This window comes from Salvelinus alpinus, chromosome 21, assembly GCF_045679555.1.
Source record: "Salvelinus alpinus chromosome 21, SLU_Salpinus.1, whole genome shotgun sequence".
Classification (NCBI taxonomy): Eukaryota; Metazoa; Chordata; class Actinopteri; order Salmoniformes; family Salmonidae; genus Salvelinus; species Salvelinus alpinus.
The window spans coordinates 15761669-15774230 of NC_092106.1; the positions used below are offsets into that span (position 1 = coordinate 15761669).

General features: G+C 41.4%; 1 protein-coding gene across 3 annotated transcripts in view; it reads left to right on the top strand.

Annotated features, from left to right (window-relative positions):
• Positions 1–1028: 1028 nt before the first annotated feature.
• Positions 1029–12562, top strand: part of LOC139548586 (alpha-2-macroglobulin-like) — a 33435-nt gene continuing 21901 nt past the window's right edge. For 2 of the 3 annotated variants that reach the window (XM_071358365.1, XM_071358364.1), the window contains exons 1-21: positions 1029–1189; positions 1944–2127; positions 3410–3566; positions 3749–3801; positions 4297–4317; positions 4500–4668; positions 4800–4884; positions 5146–5260; positions 5401–5512; positions 5595–5704; positions 5909–6076; positions 6239–6475; positions 6655–6718; positions 7023–7168; positions 8270–8419; positions 8930–9166; positions 9425–9518; positions 9606–9738; positions 9978–10203; positions 10362–10488; positions 12219–12340. In XM_071358365.1, coding sequence (XP_071214466.1) covers positions 1113–1189; positions 1944–2127; positions 3410–3566; positions 3749–3801; positions 4297–4317; positions 4500–4668; positions 4800–4884; positions 5146–5260; positions 5401–5512; positions 5595–5704; positions 5909–6076; positions 6239–6475; positions 6655–6718; positions 7023–7168; positions 8270–8419; positions 8930–9166; positions 9425–9518; positions 9606–9738; positions 9978–10203; positions 10362–10488; positions 12219–12340 — 2787 coding nt within the window. In that variant the 5' untranslated portion in view covers positions 1029–1112. The remainder of the gene's footprint in view (positions 1190–1943; positions 2128–3409; positions 3567–3748; positions 3802–4296; positions 4318–4499; positions 4669–4799; positions 4885–5145; positions 5261–5400; positions 5513–5594; positions 5705–5908; positions 6077–6238; positions 6476–6654; positions 6719–7022; positions 7169–8269; positions 8420–8929; positions 9167–9424; positions 9519–9605; positions 9739–9977; positions 10204–10361; positions 10489–12218; positions 12341–12562) is intronic. The other variant, XM_071358367.1, reaches the window with a different exon arrangement.

Below are 12562 nucleotides of genomic sequence, written 5' to 3' on the forward strand. Positions count from 1 at the left end.
AATGAATTTATACTCTGCAGCAGATTTAACTCTGGTTCTTCCTTTCCTGGGCGGTCCTCATTAGAGCCAGTTCGTCATAGCGCTTGATGTTTTTTTCGACTGCACTTGAAGAAACTTTCAAAGTTATTTTTTCTAGATTGACTGACCTTCATGTCTTCAAGTGATGATGGACTGTCTTTTTCTTTGCTTATTTGATCTGTTCTTGCAATAATATGGACTTGGTCATGTACCAAATAAGGCTATCTTCTGTATACCACCCCTACCTTGTCACAACACAACTAATTTGCTCAAATGCATTAACAAGGAAAGAAATTGCACAAATTAACTTTTAACAAGGCACAGCTGTTAATTGAAATGTATTCCAGGCAACTACCTCATGAAGCTGTCATCGAGGCAAAGAGTGGCTACTTTGAAGAATCCCAAATATAAAATATATGTTGATTTGTTTAACACTTTTTTTGGTTACTACATGATTCCAAGTGTGTTATTTCATAGTGTTGATGTCTTCACTAGTATTCCACAATGTAGAAAATAGTAAAAATAAAGAAAAATCTTTGGAATTAGTAGGTGTGTCCAAACTTTTGACTGGTACAGTATATTGATCCACTATGTTTACTGTTAGATTGGATGACAATATTTCGCTGTTGATATTGACATATTGCTGACACAGTGGGAAATAAATATGCTATTGGTGAGCTAATATGTTGCATTTTATCAGTCAAAGCAGAAAGCTGTAGCCTGTGGTGGCTTTTTACATGGTTAATGGCTAAATTGACAGGTGGGCTAAATCGATAGGTCAGCCAGGCTACATAGGTATTTCTTCTATCAGGTGTCCCCGCCTAAATGTGTCTGGAAAAATAGCTTGAGGTGTTTTGTTCGTCATTCTGACCATCCCATTAGTCGGGGCTGTGACTATTTGAGAACTTATGTGGAATTAGGAGGAAATGGGAGGTGGCTGCAGTGTTCCAAATAATTTGGAAGGGAGTGACACGAGGGTGCATTTGGGTATAAATAGCACTGTTTGTGCAACTTTTCTGACCATCTCATCTGGACGAGGGAAGGGAGCATTTCAAAGTGCGGAGGAAGACCGGCTGTGTACCGAAGCTATTGCCATGGCTCTCCACTTACTTTCCCTTGTATTGATCACCTCAGTGATTGTACAAACTGTGACATCGAGCACCTTCAAAACGTAAGTACGCTACAAAACATGTAGTTGGTAGTAGATTAAACACACAATCAGCAATTTGTATTTACATGCCTTTCTGCATGCAACATAATTAATTCTACTCCTTATTCTGCACACTTTGCACTTGCAGGTGTAGAATAGTCCACCTGAGCAATATAATTATTTTAGTTATAAACCTAATATTACATAATGTAATCGTTTATATGTACTGATATAACTGAATGTCTGCTTGCAATTGTCTCCATGTGTGAATAATAATACAAAAAATATAGTGGTAAGGCCACAGGACCTCTCTCTTTCTCTCTGAGCATGTGAGGCTTTTCACATGTTGTGAGGCTTTTCACATGTTGTGAGACATGCTGGCAATTAGAACTATAGATTTTTGGGTTGAAAATTCAAATAGAGTTAGCCCTTAAATGTGCACCTGAGAGATGTTGACAGACACTGCCCCCCTATTGGTGTGCTTTCCTCCAATGTCTCTCTGTTTAATCATACCCAAGACATGGTTGACAGATCATTAAGACAACTCATTGGTATTCCCTCTAACACTGTCCAAAACAAAATCAATTGTGTCCTCCATTTCTCATTGGTTGGCCTCTCTGAGTGGGGCACATAGCCAGAGACGATTAAGATAACTTTGTCCCCAACTTTAAAACATCAGTAGGAACAAAAAGAGGAACAAAGGAGCAGTTTGAGTACACTGCCACTTAAGTATTATTACCACAGCTGCATTCATGCTGACTCTTTCCCCTTTAAGGATTTACCTGGTGACGGTCAGCTCGGAAGTGGTAGGAGGGACCACAGAGAAACTTTGTGCTCAGGTTCACCAAGCCACAGAGCCTCTGTCATTGAAGGTGTCGATGGAGATGGAGGGTGGCAGCAGCACCATTCTACTGGAGGAAGCCGTAACACAGGATTTCTATCGCTGCACCTCCTTCCAGGTCAGCTGCAACTGTGCTGCGTTCAGCAGGCTAAAACATTGTGGAAGGCTTTGATAGAAATATATTATGTAGAGCCAACATGCATCTCTGACATGTAGATTAAGGAATCATGCCAGCTCTATCTATGATATTTCTAACTGCAAAGTTCCACAACAATGTGATCTACTGAATGTGGCCCTATTCTATCTTCTCACATGCAAAAGCATCCCGACTACAGTCAACAAGCCAATTTGTTAAATGTTGACCTCATTTGTTTACTTAACTAACACTGACCGGAGCCATCAGCTTTAATAGTAGCTGACACTTTGAATTGGGTCTCTTTCCCGTCAGTGTTGGGTGTTACACAACCTGTGGCTCGCTTCATATTGATTTTAGTTGAACAGTAACCCCCACTAGTTGTACATACACTGAGTATACCAAACATTAAGAAGACCTTCCTAATATTGAGTTTTGCCCTTAAAACAGCCTTTATTTGTCGGGCCATGGACTCTACTTGTTGTCGAAAGCGTTCTACATAGATGCTGGCCCAAGTTGGCTTGACGTCCTTTGGTTGGTGGAACATTCTTGATACACACGGGAAACTGTTGAGTGTGAAAAACCCAGCAGTGTTGCAGTTCTTTACACAAACTGGTGCACCTGGCACCTACCATACCCAGTTCAAAGGCACTTAATATTTTGTCTTGCCAATTCTCCCTCTGAATGGCGCACATACACAATCCATGTCTCAAGGCTTAAAAATGATTATTTAACCTGTCTCCTCCCATTCATCTACACTGATTGAAGTGGATTTAACAAGTGACATCAATAAGGGATCATAGCTTTCACCTGGATTCACCTGGTCAGTCTATCATGGAAAGAGAAGGTGTCCTTAATGTTTTGTATACTCTGTGTATATCAGATTACATTTGATAGAAACTCCTGACTCTTCTTCTGTACTGGTCATTCTTTATCTAAACAAAACACTATTCTTAGACTCAAGCTAGCTATGCGCATTCATTCAACAACATACATTAATTTCAGTCTTTTATTCTGAATAGTTTGGTTGTAACTCAGTCATGTTGTGTGGAACTCAACTTGGTTTCCAGGCTGTATGCAAAATGATCCAACCTATGAAATGTAATGGCTGTTATTTTAACCTCAGCATAGTGAAGTATGACTATCCACCATTTTAACAAAAAGCCCTCTTCTCAAACTACTATTAGGAGAGCCAAGCTAAGGTTAGGAGCTAGAGAATATTAAAATTTCTAAAAACATCCATTGTCCTGTTCTTCATGTTGTACAGGTACCCACAGTGAAGGCTGACAGTGTGGCCACTGTCCATGTCAGCATCAAGGGGAGGAAGGATGAGATGAGTCAAAAGACCAAGATCTTTATCAAGCCCAGAAGATTCCTCACCATTTTCCAGACAGACAAACCAGTCTACAAACCTGGACAGACAGGTAGTTAGATACATTTCAGTATTGATCAAATAATGTACTAAACTGACCCTTTTCGTCTGTTAATAATGTTGAATGATAATTATACATACTTATATTGAGGAAAGGTCATTACTGAAATGGATGATGAATATACTGTATATAGACAGACGCTATATAGATAAATGTTCCCACCACTTTTCCAGTCAAGTTCCGAATCGTCTCGCTGGATGCTACTTTCTTGTCATTCAATCAGATGGTAAGTTACTCTCAGTGTTATTCAATAAAAATAAAGTTAGTCTTTCAAAGCATTTTTAAGTTGGGTTGTACAGGACAGCCGGTGTTAGTCAGCATTGGAACATTCTAGGGAGGTGCTGTGTCGTTTGGGAGAGGTTTACTGTAGTTGAGTAAGGAAGGGACGTGATGGAGCAATGATTTCATTCTCTTGCAGTCCCATTTTTTTTTATGGGGCAGTGTGGGTGAGTGTATGTGGGTGGATCAGCAAACATGTGGTCAGAGTTCATTTAGCCCGGCTGTTTGATCAGAGCATCTGAATCAACAGGAGCTCAAGGCCTGCTCTGTACTCTAGCTCTGTAGATGCCTGTACTGTGGAAGCTGTTTTGGAAAGTTATGTATTTAATGTTTTAAACCCATTTCTGACTCCAAACTATTCTGGGAATTAATGCAAATATAGTTTAAAAAAGTTTTTTTGGGGGCCCAATGGTAATGCTGAATGTTTGTTTCTCTTTTCTAGTATGAAACAGTGGAACTTCAGGTGAGACTCATTCACATCTATTGCACCTAAAAACCAAATCTGCATATATAACATAAGCAATAATAATGTCAGGATCTCCCTTCAAAAATATTACCTGCCAATATGTACTGAGGCATGAATTGATACAATGCCTGCCTCTGTAACAAAAATACCTTCCTTCAACCTATTATGAATCTGTACAGGACCCCAACTCCAACCGCATTGCTCAGTGGTTGAACCAGTCAACAGTGAGTGGAATTCTGGACCTGTCCCACCCCATGTCTGCAGAGGCAACGCAAGGAAGTTACATCATCACTGCATGGAATGAGAAGGGAGAACAAACCTCCCAAAACTTTGACATCAAAGAATATGGTGATGTCTTGTGTCTGATTCTATTGTTTTTACATTGTGATTACATGGTGATTTAAATTGTGGTCTGTGATTTGTTTTTGGTGTGGTTCAACAGACAATGAAGAAGTAATATCAACATGTCTTTTTTACAGTGTTGCCCAAATATGAGGTGAAAGTCCATCTTCCCCAAACAATAACTATTCTGGACAAACAAGCAACACTGAGAGTTTGTGGAAAGTAAGTGACTAAGATGATCGATCGAGCATGACAGACAATAAGATGATAATGACCAGCAAGATAATGATAATGACAAACAAGCTTTTAAACAAGGATATTTTATGAGCAGAATATTAGGACTTAATGTGTGTGTTGCATAGACTGTACTTTATAGATACTGTCCCATGTTTGATACTTGCTCATGTTCATAGCTGTTTCTATTTTTACAACACATGTATTTGCCATTTTGAATTGTCATTCTTCTGGTGACTTTGTTTCTAGATACACTTATGGAAAACCAGTGCTGGGGTCTGTCACGACGAAAGTTTGCAGAAATGCCATTCGACGTCACTGGTTATATGATTCTAGTAATATCTGCGACTTGTATCTTATGAAAGTAAGTATTTTTTATTCTTGTTACGCTAAATCCTTTGATGACAAATAGAACTCACTGTGGTGAAATTTGTGAGGTTTATGGAAGCATGCTTTCATAGAGGAGCTAAGCTGACCTACAATAACTGTACTCATTCTCCCTAGACCGACAAAACAGGTTGTGCAACCCAAATTATTGACGTGACCCGGTTCGGTCTAAATGAATCAAAGTTTGATGACTTTGAAGTGGAGACTGAGATGGAGGAATATGGAACGGGTAGGAGAGAACTTCATCTTTAACGTAGAGGTGTTTACATGCTCAACTGTTAACCTCTGACCCTTGCCTGTGTTCTCTCCAGGGGTCATCCTTAAAGGTAGTGGTAAGGCAAGCTTCACCAATGTCATCATAACTGTTAGTTTTGAGGACGTGCCCCAAGCATATAAACCAGGGATTGCATACGAGGGGAAGGTGAGGACAAAATATATTAACAAATGCCTTTTTAATAACACTGCAGGGAAACGGATTGCTCAGGAAAATCTTTGTGAAAGAAGTTGTGATAAATGTTAACGTATCATTTGTAGCATCTAAATCATGATTTTGATGTGTTGTGTGCAATGGGAGTTTACATGTAGTATATTGGACATCTGCAGTCATCCTGTCCCGTGTTTTCAGATCAAAGTGACCGGTCCAGACTCTACTCCCATTCCCAATGAGCCTGTGTATCTCTTCCTACAAAACAGTGGCACATCTGAGAACTGGACTCTCACCACAGACAGCAAGGGCATTGCTTCTTTCTCTCTAGACACTTCTCTATGGAGTTCTGAGTCTGTGTCTCTGTCGGTCAGTTGTCACTCACTCATGTTTTCCTCTAAATATTTAATGATATATTATTTAAATATGAAAATGTTTGTTCAGAATGAGATCATTAATTTCTCATGGTGTATTCTCTAAGGTTACTACAGTTGTTTATTTTTCATACATTTTCTGTATTTCTTCAACCAGGCTCGTTATCAAAAGTTTAAGGAGGATTATCAGTACATGCACGGTGTGTGTAGACCAAAATATACATCCGCTAACCATTTCGCAAGGAAGTTTTATTCCAAGAGCAAGAGCTTTGTGAAGATAATGCAGGGCGAAGGGAAGTTCTCCTGTGAGAAGGACGGTATTGTTCTTGCTCGCTACATCATCCAGGGGGAGGAGCTGATAAAGGGACAGAAGACCCTGGACTTTTTCTATCTGGTAAGGTTAAAGGGATGTTTCACTCAAAATACAACCTGTTTTTCCACTTACTGTGGTTTTCGGAATATATATATTACTTACTTTGGTATTTGATTGTCATGTCTGGAAAGATTTTAAGAATGGATCAGGCAAACCGTACAATACTTTACATGCAGCTGAAAAGTTATCTTATGTCCCAGGTTATATCTAGAGGCAGCATTCAGCAGCACGGCCGTCTTCCTGTGGCCGTTATTGAAGGAAAAGGTAAATTAATTGGTCTTGGATTCTCCCGAATGCTTCCTGACATTTTTTCTTTAGGACTTCACAGAACCTCACTTGATTAGAGAATATACCTTGTTGAAAGGCCTAATGGCATTAAACTGTCATGGGATGAAAATCTGTCTCAACAGGATTCAATCAGCCAGATTACATCTTCAATACAAGTTCTTACTGCACAGTGCAAAGTATATTTACATTTCATAGACTAATCACAGATCACAAGGTCCGTATTGGATGACTGGTGGTTTACGGTGACTTAATTTCAATCACATTGTCCGTCTCATTTCAGTAAACCAAGGGGAGCTGACGCTCTCGCTGCAGCGAATGCCTGAGCTGACCCCTTTAGCCCAGGTAGTGGTGTATACCATGCTGCCTGATGGGGAGGCAGTAGCAGACAGTCGAGACTTCCCCATTCACCTCTGCCTGAAAAACAAGGTAGGCACTAGGCACCTTTCACCAGCTACATGAGATGTCAAAATGTCACATCAGAGAGCCTGAGCCATATGGATATATCGGGGCAACGTGCACTACAATCGATTTCCAAAATGACTTTGCATCAGACTATGATATGAAATGCTTCAACTGCACCTCTTGGATCATCACAAAATCTTTGGGTCTGTTTCTGTTCCTCTACACAGTACTCTAGCACTATTACTATATGTGGGCTCTGTTCCAATATGCACATCACTTTGCTACTGTATTTGAAATGAACCAATGTGTTGGACATATATGTTAGTATACAGTACCTTCAGAAAGTATTCAAACCCCTTTACTTTTTTCACATTTTGTGTTTTTTCACATTTTGTGTGGTCCTCATCCTGTTTGCAAGAAGGCACTTAAGTAATACTGCAAAAATTATGGCAAAGAAATTAATTTTAGGTCCTGAATATCAAAGCGTTTTGTTTGGGGCAAATCCAACAAAACACATCTCTTAGTACCACTCGTCATACTGCATTTTCAAGCATGGTGGTGGCTGCATTGTGTTATGGGTATGCTTGTCATCGGCGAGGTCAATTCTATGCTGGAGTTGCTTACCAAGACGACATTGAATGTTCTTGAGTTACAGTTTTGACTTAAATCGACTTCAAAATCTATGGCAAGACTTGAAAATGGCTGTCTGAGCTCTGTCAAGTTGATTGTTGATCATTGATAAATATATTTTTAAAGAATAATGGGAAAATATTGTACAAGGCAGGTGTGCAAAGCTCTTAGACTTAACCCCAAAAGACTCACAGCTGTAATCGCCACCAAAGGCGCTAATACAAAGTATTGACTCGGGATGAATACTTGTGTAAATTAGATATTTCTGTATTTCATTATAAATATATTTACGAACATTTCTAAAACATGTTTTCACTTTGTTATTGTTGTGTGTGTGTAGATGGGTGAGGGGAAAAAACATATTAAAACATTTTTTGAATTCAGGCTGGATCAGAACAAAATGTGGTGTAAGTCAAGGGGTATGAATACTTTCTAAAGGCACAGAAGATATATTTAAACATTTGCTGGGATGTGTTCTCCTTTTCTCCTCTCCAGGTGTCCCTGAAGTTCTCGTCCCTCCAGGAGTTGCCAGGGGAGAAGACCTCTCTGAGCCTCCAGGCCCACCCAGGGTCTCTTTGTTCTCTCAGGGCCATCGACCAGAGTGTGCTGCTGCTGCAGCCTGAACAGGAGCTCAGCTTAGACTCTGTACGTTCTCCATGGGTGCGTCCCAAATGGCACCCTATTCCCTATGTAGTGAACTACTTTTGGGCCTCAAAGGGGTTTGGTCTAAAGTAGTACACTATATAAGGAGTAGGGTGCAATTTGGGACAGTACACAGCCCATCCCCTTACTAACCATTGACTCACCACACTAAGCTGAAGCTTAACCACGATCACACAAATCCTCCTTTGGCATTGATTTTGTGCACCCATGTATTTCAAGATAGGATCCGGCTTACTTTCAGCTTCTTCTAACCATGTTTTAACAACTGTCTGATACTTAACGTTTAAATTTTTGGGACTATTCCATTGGTTCTCTTGTACCACTCAAGCTAAATCAAGTATTTGCTATATGTATTTAACCCAGGTGTTATCCTATGCACTGACCTCGTACTGACCCTGTAACCTCTGATCACTTTCTGATCACGCTCTGACCATGTCAAGATGCTGCGGATGATCTAGTCAGTATTACAAGAGGTATATTCTCTCTCTGCAGGTCTTCAGTCAGCTGCCTGTTCAGAAGTTGTCTGGATATTCACACAGAGTAGAAGACTTTGACCCCTACCCATGCCTACCATTTCCTCCAATCATTGAAGAGGAGATGGAGATGCCCCCTCCACCTGTACCTAAACTGGCTGAGGATTTGGAAGCAACACCCGTACCTGATAGGAAAAAACGCTCATTCTGGTTTGGCCCCAACAACAACAAAAACGACGTTTACAACATCTTTAAAGTAAGAGTCTCATTTTAAGTAAGAGGTTCAAGCTAAAATGCGATCTTTTTGAAGTAGACACTGAATAAATTAAAATGGAATGCAATCTGTGAAGTGATGTTTCAGAAATAAGTAGAAAGACATGTACACAGTATCTACAATTTTTGGGGGGGTTTTAAAACTATCACCCACATAATTTAGCTAAACTGAAATACAGGTATGATATGGCCTTTATTTCTGGACACTGTTTTTAGAATTTTCTGTACTTTTTAATTTTAGGAAGTTGGAATCAAGATCCTGACCAACTCCGACGTGAAAAAACCTTTTGACTGTAACCAACGCTTTTCTTTGGAATTGTACGATATGGTAGATGGTATGATATGCTAATGTGTGAACCTTTCTAGTCTTAACCTAATAAAGGATTGGTTTCTATTTACATCTATCCTATTTAAATACGTAGATGAAATTGATGCTCCATTGTCAGTTGCCTACATGACGCAAGAGACCTCAGGAGCTGAAGCCTCTGACGGGCCTAAGGAGACCGTCCGCACATACTTCCCTGAGACCTGGATCTGGGACCTGGTGCCTGTGGGGTAAGCACTGTAACAGACACCATATTTGTAGTCCAATTTCTATTTAGTTTAACGCACATCCCTTTTGATGGGGTGCTGAGCTGACAATGCCTTGTAATAGGGCAATACAGGTATGTTTTTGTCCAAGGGGTTGTTTTTAAAGGGGGGGGGGGTTATTTAACCTTTTTTGAATTGACCATAAACCATGTGTTCAAATGGTAATATACATTTTGTTTTTATTGCACCCTTTTTACCACCAGAGATACAGGAAAGGTGAATGTTGAGAAGACTGTCCCTGACACCATCACTAAGTGGGCTGCAGGGGCGTTCTGTACTTCCTCAGTGGGTTTTGGCCTGGCTCCCAACACTGGCCTCACTGCCTTCCAACCCTTCTTTGTGAGCCTGACGCTGCCCTACTCTATCATCCGGGGGGAGGTGTTCACACTCAAGGCCACAGTGTTCAACTACCTCTCCAAGTGTATCATGGTAAACCCTCCCAGTATTGTCTATTTCTTTTACCTCTCCAGTCCCACTTCATTTGGATAGTCCCTGTAGACAACCTGACACTCTGACATTAAGGACGAGAGAAGAGGACACATGGAATCTAGGAAAGACTTGAGATTGACCCCATGTGTTTTTCCTAGGTGAAGGTGATTCTAGCTGAGTCGGACCAGTTCACAGCCAGGCCATGTGAAGGCTGCCAGTACACCCTGTGTCTGTGTGCTGAAGAGAGCAGGACCTTCAAGTGGATCCTCACCCCAACTGCTCTGGGTGAGCCATACATTACTCTCTGTCAATCTATCACAAGGCTCCAAATGTACTCCCTGCACCTTGGTCCTTCCCACTAACTCTTCTGTAAGGTGTAATAAATATGGTGGTAACTCCACTAAACTGCGTATACCTATCCAGACCCTTAATTAATGCAAATGTTGACGGGTTAGGGCCAAAGAGGGGGTAGGATGGGAATTTTGCCGTCTGTGGTACCACTGTAGTGCCTAAGGACAGCGTTATTCACTTCGCACAGCTCTCGTCAGACTGAAACGTAAGAATATTCAGTTATGTATCTATTAGACATGGCTCAAATACATTCCTTGTATATATCCTAGCCCTGTAAAGAAATGTTGACAATCGCTTGTACTAACGTCAAGAGGGATATCTGATGTGCTCAGAAAGATCTCCCTCAGGGGTATCGAATAAATGGAGGAAGGGAAGGAAGGAATGAGGGTGGGTGGGTGGGAAGGAAGGAATGAGGGTGGGTGGGAAGGAAGGAATGAGGGTGGGTGGGAAGGAAGGAATGAGGGTGGGTGGGAAGGAAGGAACGAGGGTGGGTGGGAAGGAAGGAACGAGGGTGGGTGGGAAGGAAGGAACGAGGGTGGGTGGGAAGGAAGGAACGAGGGTGGGTGGGAAGGAAGGAATGAGGGTGGGTGGGAAGGAAGGAACGAGGGTGGGTGGGAAGGAAGGAATGAGGGTGGGTGGGAAGGAAGGAATGAGGGTGGGTGGGAAGGAAGGAACGAGTGAGGGAACAGTTGAGCCAGGGTACATGAGTGACTGAGGAGAGGCTAGAGAATTTTTTTTAGTTAGTTTTTATTTAACCTTTATTTAACTAGGCAAGTCAGTTAAGAACAAATTCTTATTTATCAAAAGGCCTCCTGCGGGGATGGGGGCTGGGATTAAAAATAAATTATATAAAAAATATAGGACACCACACACATCACGACAAGAGACAACACAACACTACATAAAGAGAGACCAACACAGCATGGCAGCAACACATGGCAGGAGCACAACATGGTAGCAGCACAAAATAGGGTACAAACATTGTTGGGCACAGGCAACAGCAGAAAGGGCAAGAAGGTAGAGACAACAATGCATCACGCAAAGCAGCCACAACGGTCAGTAAGAGTGTCCATGATTGAGATTGAAATAAAACTGTCCAGTTTGAGTGTTTGTTGCAGCTCGTTCCAGTCGCTAGCTGCAGAAAACTGAAAAGACGAGGGACCCAGGGATGTGTGTGCTTTGGGGACCTTTAACAGATTGTGACTGGCAGAATGGGTGTTGGATGAGGGCTGCAGAAGATATCTCAGATAGGGGGGAGTGAAGCCTAAGAGGGTTTTATAAATAAGCAACAACCAATGGTCTTGCGACAGGTATACAGAGATGACCAGTTTACAGAAGAGTATAGAGTGCAGTGATGTGTCCTATAAGGAGCATTGGTGGCAAGTCTGATGGCCGAATGGTAAAGAACATCTAGCCGCTCGAGAGCACCCTTACCTGCCGATCTATAAATTACGTCTCCATAATCTAGCATGGGTAGGATGGTCATCTGAATTAGGATTAGTTTGGCAGCTGGGGTGAAAGAGGAGCGATAGAACGATAGAAGAAACCAAGTCTAGATTTAACTTTAGGATGAGAGGGTGAAAGGGAGGAAGCAGATGGAGGGGCAGGCTGATGGGTGACTGGTCCAGACTTGCATGTTAATGTCTCCCTGGTCTGAACTATAGGGGAGGTGAGTGTGAAAGTGAGCGCCGAGGCATTGAAGACTGAGGAGCTCTGCGGAAACGAAGTGGCCACGGTGCCAGAGAAAGGACGCATTGACACCATTGTGCAAACACTGCTGGTAGAGGTGAGTGTTTGTCCTGTATAGCAAGTCCACTGTTCTTTCTCCCACATTGATAACATGTTTTCAGTAGCACTAGGGTGAGGGTAAATACATTAGACTTTATATCCCCTGCATGGTTTGGTGTTTTAAGCTCAAATACAGTTATACACCGGCCGATGCATAATAAAGAAATAGGAAATATTTTTACAAGTTTGAAGAAAAATGTAATCTGTCAATTACTTCATG